Genomic DNA, 12,715 nt, shown 5'->3' with positions numbered 1-12,715 from the left:
GTTTATTTAATAAAATTAAACAGAAAGCAAGTAAGAACAAATATGGTCAATGTTCTACCTTGTAGGCCTTCATAAGGTCCAGTGGATCCACGCTGGGGCCCTCCAGTGTGTCCTGGTTCTGTAGCAGGCTCCTCACAGTCTCCTCCATACTGCAGGCACACAGAGCATTGGGACCAATCAGAACATAGACCATACAATAAACAAGCCTGTTTTACAACAGGGCATGCAACAGAAAATGATTAGTCCATCCATTTCAGTCAGTTTTCATTCTATTTGGTGCCTAATGAACCCAACCCAGGTTCCAATATGGGAACAATAGGCTAGTTCAGGTCTATTTCTGGATCAAAAAGGGGATTAGGTGGTGAGCATGGCAGGGGGCGTGGCAATGGGAGTGATCGACCCGTCGACGACACTGAATTTCTCTACTCCCCCCCCCCCCATCTTGCCGTCTAGAGACATTTTTGAATTTTGTGGCCAATTTTCTGTCATTCTAACATTTTCTCCATGGAGCTGAGAGACATTTTTACAATTTAAAGCTAATTTCCTGCAATTATACACATTGTGCCAAGGAGCTGAGAGAACATTTTGCAGTTTTAAAACAAATTTTATGTAATTCTGCCATGGCTAATGCTGTGTTCTTCTGCTCCAACACAGGGATGGACTTAAGCTGCCCGCTAGCCGGTGGCTAGTACTTTTCAGACAAGGCTAGTTGTAAATGTGGTAAACTAGCCTGCCTACTACTGAAATGTTGTCTTTTCAAATATCTCATGGAACATATTTTGGACCAGGGCTAGTAAAATATTGCAGTCTACTAGCCCAGCTGGCCAGTGCCAAAAAACTAAAATGACATCCATACTCAAAGATTATAACAAAATCAATACTGCTAAATTCATTGTTTTTGGAATTTTCAATTCTCCCTGACTATCTAGCTTGGTGATTGTTGGTTCTCAAAGATGAGAAAAATACACTCAGTGGTCAGTTTATTAGGTACAACACCCTGTGGCTGCGGCTTGCTTTATGAAGCAGGCAGATAGGTATCAATGCATTCAGTTAGTGTTCGATTGAATGTTAGAATGGGCCAAACAAGTGTCCTAGATGATTTTTAACTTGGTATGATCATTAGTGCCAGGCACGCCGGTTCCAGTATTTAAGAAAAAAAAACTCCTAGGCTTTTCAAGCACAACAGTGTCTAAGGTTTACCGAGAATGGTGCAACAAACAAAAACATCCAGTCAGAGGAAGTCCTGTAGGCGAAAACAGCTTGTTAATGAGAGGTCGAAGAGGTCGAAGGAGAATGGAAAGAATCGTGCAAGCTAACAGCCGGGCCACAAACAGGCAAATAACGGAACACTACAACTGTGGTGTGCAGTATGACATCTCGGAAATCACAGCGGTCCTCGTCACAGATGGGCTATTACAGCAGAAAACCACATCGGATTTCACTCATATCAGCTGAAAACAAGAAGAAATGGGTCAAGTGGGCACCAACACTGGAATATTGAGGAGTAGAAAAACATTGCATGGTCTGACAAATACCGGTTCCTTTTGCGTCATGCTGATGGCAGAGTCAGGATTTGGCATAAGCAGCATGAGTCCATGACCCCATCCTGCCTGGTGTCAACACTACAGGCTGGTAGAGGTAGTGTAAGGGTGTGGGGAACATTTTCCTGGCACACGTTAGGTCCGTTGATACCAATTGAGCAACGTTTCCATGCCACAAAGAACTAAGGCTGTTCTGGAGGAAAAGGTGGGTCTGACCGGTACTAGAGAAACTGGCAACTAAGTTTACATAGGTATTTTATCTTTTCTATGTACATGTATACAGTACCAGTCAAAAGTTTGGACACATCTACTCATTCAAGGGTGTTTCTTTATTTTTACTGTTTTCTACATTGTACAATAATAGTGAAGACATCAAAACTATGAAGCTGTCATCAAGGTGTCTACTTTGAAGAATCTCAAATATGTTTTGATTTATTTAACACTTTTTTTGGTTACTACATGATTCCATATGTGTTATTTCATAGTTTTGATGTCTTCACTATTATTCTACAATGTAGAAAATATAAATAAAATAAAGAAAGACTATTGATGAGTAGGTGTGTCCAAACTTTTGACTGCTACTGTATATATATAATTTATTTGTATTTACACTACCAATCAAGTTGGTCGCTTAGAAATGTCCTTGTTTTTTAAAGAAAAGCACATTTTTTGTCCATTAAATTAACATAAAATTGATCATAAATACAGTGTATGGAATAGGCGTACAGAGGCCCATTATCAGCAACAATCACTCCTGTGTTCCAATGGCACATTGTTTTAGCTAATCCAAGTTTATCATTTTAAAAGGCTAATTGATCATTTAGAAAACCCTTTTGCAATTATGTTAGCACAGCTGAAAACTGTTGTTCTGATTAAAGAAGCAATAAAACTGTCCTTCTTTAGACTACTTGAGTATCTGGAGCATCAGCATTTGTGGGTTCGATTACAGGCTCAAAATGTCCAGAAACAAAGAACTTTCTTCTGAAACTCATCAGTCTATTCTTGCTCTGAGAAATGAAGGCTATTCCATGTGAGAAATTGCCAAGAAACTGAAGATCTCGTGCAACGCTGTATACTACTCCCTTCACAGAACAGCGCAAACTGTCTCTAACCAGAATAGAAAGAGGAGTGGGAGGCCCCGGTGCACAACTAAGCAAGAGGACAAGTACATTAGAGTGTCTAGTTTGAGAAACAGACACCTCACAAGTCCTCAACTGGCAGCTTCATTAAATAGTACCCGCAAAACACCAGTCTCAATGTCAACAGTGAAGAGGCGACTCCAGGATGCTGGCCTTCTAGGCAGAGTTGCAAAGAAAAAGCCATATCTCAGACTGGCCAGTAAAAATAAAAGATTAAGATGGGCAAAAGAACACAGACACTGGACAGAGGAAGTTCGGAAAAAGTGTTATGGACAGACATATATAAGTTTGAGGTGTTCGGATCACAATGAAGAACATTCGTGAGACGCAGAAAAAATGAAAAGATGCTGGAGGAGTGCTTGACGCCATCTGTCAAGCATGATGGAGGCAATGTGATGGTCTGGGGGGGGGCATTGGTGGTAGTAAAGTGGGAGATTTGAACTGGGTAAAAGGGATTTTGAAGAAGGAAGGCTATCACTCCATTTTGCAACACCATGCCATATCCTGTGGATGGCGCTTAATTGAAGCCAATTTCCTCTTACAACAGAACAAGGACCCAAAGCACAGCTCCAAACAATACAAGAACTATTTAGGGAAGAAGCAGTCAGCTGGCCAGCACAGTCACCGGATCTCAACCCTATTGAGCTGTTGTGGGAGCAGCTTGACAGTATGGTACGTAAGAAATGCTCATCAAGCCAATTCAACTTGTGGGAGGTGCTTCAGGAAGCATGGGGTGAAATCTCTTCAGATTACCTCAACAAATTGACAACTAGAATGCCAAAGGCCTGCAAGGCTGTAATCGCTGCAATTGGAGGATTATTTGACTAAAGCAAAGTTTGAAGGACACAATTATTATTTCAATTAAAAATCAATATTTATAACCTTGTCAACGTCTTGACCATATTTCCTATTCATTTTGCAACTTATTGCATGTATGTTTACTTGGAAAACAAGGACATTTCTAAGTGCCCACAAACTTTTGAACGGTAGTGTATATGTTTTACACTGTTTGGACTTAGGTGGCCCAAAGAAAGTCTTAGGCGGCCTGCCCAATGATTGCAATGGCAGAAACATTCCTGTAGTTTATCAGTAGAGGGAGAAATGCATAATAGCACAAGTCATGAGGCTGATATTGGATGCGCTTCAGATCGACACCCAGGATAGTGTCAACCAACACAAGAAAGTAATACTTTATTCTAAGGGACACATAAGACATAGCTATTTCACAGCTGACATAGCCATCATGTAACAATTATGAATGCATAGTGTAACCACATTATCAAAACCTCCTAACTAACAACAAGTAGCCTACAAAGGGGCCATCAGTCGCCTATTGTATCCATGCTTTAAATTTCTCTACTGGTGAATGCTTTGCCCATCAGTTAGTAACCTTTGCAAACAACCATCATGCTAGCTGACATGTGCGCTCTTACTCCTCATTAAACTTGCAGATCCTTGTTTACTGGTTTATAATTGCTTTCCCTTAGAGCGATGGATGTTTGAGAGACACTGACCGCGCTTCGCATAACGCCGTACTCAGTGACATTTTGCCCAGTCATTTCCATAGCAACCCTTCTCTGCTTGATGCATGTGGCACGGATATTAGTCCAACCCAGCTAACTGTGACCAGGCCTTTGACAGTCTTGCCAGGCAACACTTTCAGAGAGAGTCTTGGATATTGGAAATTAACACTGTCACTGACCTGAAACCCACCCAGCAAATGAAAAGGAGGAGTGAGGCCACTAACAGTATGCTTGATTAGGAGGAAATTACAAATTCCATGAATTTTAGCTAGAAAGAAATGGGGGATAGAAATAAATAAAACAATAAAGGAAAGTAACGTAATTCATTAATGCAACAATGCTACACAGTTGTAGTTTCACAGTACTTTATCCTAAGATACATTTAATTCAATATATTTATTAGAGAAAAGTACTAAGAACAACGGATTCACTGTGTGACAGTTTGTGGTTACATAAGCATAGAAATTGCTGAGCTGCATCAAAGGTTTACATAATAATGTACTTTACTAAAATAATTTTCACATTGCTCTCCCTCATTGATTTCTTTCCATGACGTTTAGCCATAACCTCTTCTCAACCCTGCTGAGGGAGCAGCAGCCTCTTCTTAGAGCTTGTCTAACCATCATACTGGACACTCCATCCCCCCTTTCCCTGCTCTCCATTCACTTGTCACACTGACTGACCTTGACACTCGGGCTAACCTAGTGCAAACCAGATGGGATGGCGTATCGCAGCTGAATACTGTGGTTACCATGCTGGTTAAGTGTGCCTTGAATTCTAAATAAATCACAGTGTCACCAGCACCCACACCATAACACCTCCTCCATGCTTCACGGTGGGAACCCAGCCTGGTGCTTTGTGTCACAAAGTATCACATCACGGTTTCATTCACAGATATCACTGTTTCATTCAATGTATTCCATACCAGTCTCACTAGCCTTCCCTGTGGCTCAGTTGGTAGAGCATGGTGTTTGCAATGCCAGCATGGTGTGTGCAACGCCAGGGTTGTGGGTTTGATTCCCACGGGGGGCCAGTACAAAAAAAATTACAAAAATGCATGTATTCACTACTGTAAGTCGCTCTGGATAAGAGCGTCTGCTAAATGACTAAAATGTAAATGTACTACATCTCAGCTATATCTCATTCATATCCCCATCTCAGTGCTTTTCCATTTATCACAGCTTTTTTAGGTGGTGGATCAGCTTTAATATTGCAAATAGATTGTGGCTTCTATCAATGTGTCACGGTTGTCGTCTGGAATGGAGGACCAAAACGCAGCAGGAATGTGGATGCTCATCTTGTATATTTATTTAAATAACAAGAACACCAAAACGAACTCACGAACAACAAACACAGTCTTGTCAGGCTCACACTCAGCAAAACAAGAAACAAACACATACCCATATATAGGACTCTAAATCAGAGGCAATGAGAAAGCACCTGCCTCCAATTGAGAGTCCAACTCCCCATTAACCTAAACATAGAAATACAACTAACTAGACTAAACAGAGAAATACATAAACAAGGAACAGTGGCCAAAAACCCCGGAAAACATAAATCAATTACCCTTCTACCAAAAACACCACCCCGAACCACATAAAACAAATACCCTCTGCCACGTCCTGACCAAACTACAATAACAAATAACCCTTATACTGGTCAGGACGTGACACAGTGTAATTGCCTGCATTATTTCCAATCCCACATACAATTTTTTTTAGAAATATACTGTACCAGTCAAAAGTTTGGACACACCCCCTCATTCAAGGGGTTTTCTTTATTTTTACTATTTTCTACATAGTGGAATAATAGTGAAGAAACAGCAAAACTATGAAATAACACATGGAATCATGTAATAACCAAAAAAGTGTTAAACAATTCAAAATATATTTTATATTGGAGATGCTTCAAAGTAGCCAACCTTTGCCTTGATGACAGCGTTGCACACTCTTGGGATTCTCTCAACCAGCTTCATGAGGTAGTCACCTGGAATGCATTTCAATTAACAGGTGTGCCTTCTTAAAAGTTCATTTGCAGAATTTCTTTCCTTCTTAATGTGTTTGAGCCCATCAGTTGTGTTGTGACAAGGTAGGGCTGGTATACAGAAGATAGCCCTATTTGGTAAAAGTCCAAGTCCATATTATGGCAAGAGCAGCTCAAATAAGCAAAGAGAAATGACAGTCCATCATTACATTAAGACATGAAGGTCTGTCAATCAGAAACATTTCAAGAACTTTGAAAGTTTCTTCAAGTGTAGTTGCAAAAACCATCAAGCACTTTGATGAAACTGGCTCTCATGAGGACCGCCACAGGAAAGGAAGACCCAGAGTTTAAGTTTATTAGAGTTACCAGCCTCAGAAATTGCAGCCCAAATAAATGCTTCACAGAATTTAATTAACATACACATCTCAACATCAACTGTTCAGAGACAGCGTGAATCAGACCTTCATGGTCGAATTGCTCCAAAGAAGCCACTACTGAAGGACACCAATAAGAAAAATAAACTTGCTTGCACCAAGAAATACGAGCAATGGAAATTAGACCGGTGGAAATCTGACCTTTCATCTGATGAGTCCAAATTTGAGATTTTTGGTTCCAACCGCCATGTGTTTGTGAGACACAGTAGGTGAATGGACGATCTCTGCATGTGTGGTTCCCACCGTGACGCATGGAGGAGGAGGTGTTATGGTTTGGGTGCTGGATACACTGTCTGTGATTTATTTAGAATTCAAGGCACACTTAACCAGCATGGTAACCACAGCATTCAGCTGCGTACAGAGCTGCGTACATCCCATCTGGTTTGTGCTTAGAGGGACTATAATTTTTTTTTCAACAAGACAATGACCCAACACACCTCCAGGCTGTGTAAGGGCTATTTGTGATGGATTGCTGCATCAGATGACCTGGCCTCCACAATCACCTGACCTCAACCCAATTTAGATGGTTTGGGATGAGTTGGACCGCAGAGTGAAGGAAAAGAAGCCAACAAGTGCTCAGCATACATGGAAACTCCTTCAAGACTATGGGAAAAGCATTCCAGGTGAAGGTGGTTGAGAGAATGCCAAGAGTGTGCAAAACTGTCATCAAGTCAGTGTGGCTACTTCAAAGAATCTCAAATATAAAATATAAAAACGTTTTTGTTTACTACATGATTCCATATGTGTTATTTCATAGTTTTGATGTCTTCACTAATATTGTACAATGTAGAAAATAGTAAAAATAAAGAAAAACCCTTGAATGAGGGGCTGTGTCCAAACTTTTGACTGGTATTGTATATCGTTTTTACAATATATTTTTCTTTATTTTTCCCGAACCCTATCACCCCTCCCCTAAAGGGGGTAAACTATTGGACAACAACACTTATGCTTCTACTTCCAGCTTATACAGTACATACTATATACATTTTACAGACACAGTATATTTTACGAGTTATCTTTTGTTTGTTTTTAGTCCCGTCCTTCTGCTACCATCAACCCCTCCCATCTGTCTCTGAAGACCATCCAGTTTTGATTTCTATTTGCCATATATTTTTCAACTGGGCTGTGATGTTTCAGAAAAGTTCTGAACCTTTCTATTCTCATAGTTTGTAGGTTATAAAATTAAAGATAAATAATATAATAATACTCTTAGCAAATATGTTTATCGATTGACTGTGACTTTTCAGATCACCCAGTAGTGCTATTTGTAGAGTTAACTCCAGGTAAATGTTGCAATTCTTCAGCCATTCCTGAACCTGAGCCCAAAAACAAGCTTGGACAGTACCAAAATAAATTATCTAATGATTCGGGTCTCTTCATAGCAAATTCTGCAGAGCCGGGTTGGTTGTATCCCCGATATATAAAACATTCTATTTGTTGCAAGAATTTTGTATAATAATTTAAATTGAAAAACTAAGATTTGAATCCAGCGTTGTTTTGTGTATCAGTTCATAAATCATGTGCCATGGAATCGGTACGTTGAAAATCTCTTCCCAACTATTTAGCAATCTGTATGGCAAATCTGTATTTTTTTTGTCCTTAACTGAAACTGGTATACTTTTTTATTTGTCACAATTTTCTTTAACCATTTTAGTCTTTAACACAGGGAAGACAGATAAGTTCCTTACTTAACCCCCTTCCACTTGCCTCTTACATTTTTGCAGTAATGCTGAATAAATAACTGTCTGCTGTACGCGTCGCTCATTCTCGCTTTCAAACTGCACAAGTATTTTACATTCAGATAAAAAAGAGCACGCTTGCGTTTGGATAGAGCAGACATGTCCATATATTTTTGTTCGCTGCATGTTTGACATAACTCCACCCGTCCTATTTATGATTTCATTTACAAATATTATACCATTTTTAAAACAGTTTTTCCAAAAATAATAGTATATTTGATCAATTAGTATATTTGAGTTTAACCATAATATTTATTGTAATATTTGTTTTATCTTTACTGGTGGACTAAACTGAAATTACAACCAATTTTCTATGGCTTGTTTTAAAAATGGCTATATTTTGGAGATTATTTCATTTTCAAATAACCGAAAGTAAAAAGTTGTAATCTGAATAAGGGAAAAGGGTCATTATTGAGCATGGGGTGAGCCATTCTTACTTATCTGCTAGAGAACCAGTTCGGATTTAAGTATAGCTTTTGTATGGCTGAAGCCTTTAGTGAGTTGTGATGTCTTCACTAATGCTTTAATATTTAATCATTTCTGCCCTCCGAATTCATATTCATTATATAAATAGGCCAGTTTAATTTTGTCTGGCTTACCATTCCAAATAAAATAGAATAAGTTTTGCTCATATACACTGAACAAAAATATAAACGCAACATGTAAACAAAGTGTTGGTCCAATCTTTCATGAGCTGAAATAAAATATCACAGATATTTTCCATATGCACAAAAAGCTTATTTATCTAAAAATGTGTGCACAAATTTGTTTACATCCCTGTTAGTGAGCATTTCTCCTTTGCCAAGATAATCCATCCACCTGACAGTTGTGGCATATCATTAAACAGTGTGGTCATTACACAGGTGCACCTTGTGCTGGGGACAACAAAAGGCAGTTCTGTCTCAAAATGTGCAGTTTTGGCTCAGTGGCTCAGTTGGTAGAGCATAGCACTTGCAACGCCAGGGTTGTAGGTTCGATTACCACAGGGGACCAGTACCGTAAAAAGTACAAAGATGTATCTAAGTCGCTCTGGATAAAAGCGACTACAATGTAAATGTCATGTCTCACAAAAAAATGCCACAGATGTCTCAAGTTTTGAGGCAAGGTGCAATTAGCATGCTGACTGCAGGAATGTACACCAAATACACAAATGTTAATTTCTCTACCATAAACCTCCTGCAACGTCATATTACAGAATTTGTCAGTGTGTCCAACCAACCTCACAACCGCAGACCACGTGTAACCACTCCACCCCAGGACCTCCACATCCGGCTTCTTCAGCTGCAGGATCATCTGAGACCAGTCACCCGAACAGCTGATTAAACTGAGTAGTATTTCTGTCTGAAATAAAGCCCTTTTGTGAGGAACAACTCATTCCGATTGGCTGGGCCTGGCTCCCCAGTGTGTGGGCCTATGCCCTCCCAGGCCCACCCATGGCTGTGCCCCTGCCCAGTCATAGGAAATCCATAGACTAGGGCCTAATGAATTTATTTCAATTGACTTATTTCCTTATATGAACAGTAACTCAGTAAAATCATTGAAATTGTTGCATGTTGAATTTATATTTTTGTTCAGTATAATTTTAAAAACAAGTCATTAGGTGTTGGCAGGGCCATAAGCAAATAGATAAACTGGGATATGACTAAAGAGTTAAATTAGGGTGATTTTTCCACAAATAGCCAGGTAATTTCCTTTCCTTGGTAGCAAGATCTATTTCTGCTAACTTTGTATTAAAATGTATTGTAGTGAGATCATATTTTTCTTTTGGGATATGAATACCAAGTATGTTCACTTCACCATCAGACCATTTTATTGGTAAACTACACAGTAATGTAAAAGTTGTATTTTTGGTGATCCAATACGTAATATAGTACAGTATAGTACACACCATTTGGTTGTAATTAGTTTAGAACAATTATCTAGATCCTCTATGAGGCTTTGGAGGGATCCAAATTGTGGATTTGAAAGAAAATATCTACCATCAGCGTACAATAACACCTTTGTTTTTAAGCCCTGGATTTCTAGCTCCTTGAAATTGTTGTTCTGATTTTAATAGCTAACATTTCAATGGCCATAATAAATAGATTTGCCGATAGTGGACAACCTTGTTTTACTCCTCTTGACAGTTCAATATTTTCTGAGAAGTAGCCATTATTTACTTTTTTTATTTCACCTTTATTTAACCAGGTAGGCCAGTTGAGAACAAGTTCTCATTTACAACTGCGACCTGGCCAAGATAAAGCAAAGCAGTGCGACAAAAACAACAACATAGAGTTACACATAAACAAACGTAGTCAATAACACAATAGAAAAATCAATGTACAGTGTGTGCAAATGTGGAAGAGTAGGGAGGTAAGGCAATAAATAGGCCATAGAGGCGAAATAATTACAATTTAGCATTAACACTAGAGTGATAGATGTGCAGATGATGATGTGCAAGTAGAGATACTGGGGTGCAAAAGAGCAAGAGGATAAGTAACAATATGGGGATGAGGTAGTTGGGTGTGATATTTACAGATTGGCTGTGTACAGATACAGTGATCAGTTTGCTGCTCTGACAGCTGATGCTTAAAGTTAGAGAGGGAGATATAAGAATCCAGCTTCAGTGATTTTTGCAATTCGTTCCAGTCATTGGCAGCAGAGAACTGGAAGGAAAGGCGTCCAAAGGAAGTGTTGGCTTTGGTGATGACCAGTGAAATATACCTGCTGGAGCGGGGGTTACTATACATAACTTTAACCCATTGTATAATAGATTCTCCAAAATGAAAATATTCCATGCATTTATATATACATTCCAGTCATACTTCATCAAAAGCCTTTTCAACGACAGCTTTGTCTACTAAGCCTGGTTTCCCAGATTTTTCATAGTGTTCTAGTGTTTCCACTACTTGTCTTATATTCTCTCCAAGGTATCATCCATGTAAAAAAGCTTTCTGATTAGGATGAATAATATCGGACAGTACCTTTTTAATTATATGCACTAAGTGTAAGGAGCCTCCAATAAAATGTTTTTTAAATCAGACCTTCTTGTTGAGTACCTGATAATCTACCATTTTCATAGGAGTGGTTAAAACTTAATAATGGTCCTCTGAGTACATGAAAAAAGATTTGGTATACCTCCACTGGTATGCCATCCAGCCCTGGAGTTTTAATTGTATCAAGTTCCTCACCTGTAATTTGGTGTTCACATGAGTCTTTCTGTACAGCTGTTCATTTTACATTATGAATAGAAAAAAAGTCCTTACAATTAACTTTGGTTAGTGGAGATGGAGGAAACTGTAATGAAAACCTATATTTAAAGTACTTTGCTTCCTCTTTCAAAATATGGTTGGTGAATCATGGGTGGCTCCATCATTTGTAACAAGTTATAGTAAATTATTTTTGATAGCATTTCTATGTTGAAGATTAAAAAGAATTTGGTGCATTTTTTCCAATATTCCATCCAGTTCACTTAATTTTTTAAAATATATTACACTTGATCTTTCTTGAATAAGTTCCTCCCATTCTTTTTGTTTTTCCTATAACTTATTCTGTGCCTCTATGGTACAGTTTCTATTGATATCTGTACTGTTAGTCTCTCTATTTCCTTTGTTAATATGAATTATTTTGACCTAAATTGCTTTTGTTTTAAAGATGAGTATTGCATTGGCCTCTAAAGGCACACATAAAAGCTCCCATACAATAAGGTGATCTGCTGTACCTATGTCATGTTGGAAAAAGTCAGTTATAAATGCTTCTGTCCTGGTTAAAAACAAGTTGTCATCCAATAGGCTTTGATTCAATTTCCAACATCCTCGTCCACATGGAAATTCTGTCAGAGTAATGTATATGCCAATTATTTGATGGTCCTAGCGCATTTAGTCCCCTATCAACACTTTTTTTTACTTTTGGTGCCAGCAAGAATGACATAAGAAAGTAGTTAAGATGACCAGCTTGACTGAGCCTACGCCATGTATAGCTCACTAGGTCAGGATATTTAAGCCTCCATATATCCACTAGTTCCAATATATCCATGATATTCGTGATTTCCTTAAATGCATGAGGGTGATACTGTAGTTTGTAATGTGATTTCTTTTACCACCCATTGAGGTATTTAAAACTGTATTATAATCTCCCACCATAATAGTTGAGTCTTGTATTGCTTGTAGGCTTAATAAGTTATTATATATTTTTTCAAAGAAGCATGGAGCATCTTTATTTGGACCGTACCGGTTAATGAGCCATGGTCTAATAACATATTCAAAAGATCCAATCTACCTTGTCGATCTGTTTGGAGAATTTGCACAGATTATTGTTAAGTAATAGCATCACACCTTTTGAGTTTCTTTGCCCATGGGAGAATTGTATATCACCCTC

The 12,715-nt window shown here is 38.6% G+C and overlaps 1 protein-coding gene across 1 annotated transcript in view; it reads right to left on the bottom strand.

Moving 5' to 3' along the window:
• The window catches only part of LOC106581696 (nck-associated protein 5), a 151,281-nt gene that overhangs the window by 83,939 nt on the left and 54,627 nt on the right, over positions 1 to 12,715 (bottom strand). The window contains exon 3 of the mRNA XM_014163934.2: positions 59 to 149. Within this exon, the coding sequence (XP_014019409.1) occupies positions 59 to 149 (91 nt within the window). The remainder of the gene's footprint in view (positions 1 to 58; positions 150 to 12,715) is intronic.

The sequence above is a fragment of the Salmo salar genome, chromosome ssa21 (assembly GCF_905237065.1).
Source record: "Salmo salar chromosome ssa21, Ssal_v3.1, whole genome shotgun sequence".
Lineage (NCBI taxonomy): Eukaryota > Metazoa > Chordata > Actinopteri > Salmoniformes > Salmonidae > Salmo > Salmo salar.
Note: the sequence above shows the minus strand (reverse complement) of the source record. Positions and strands in the feature narration are given on the sequence as shown.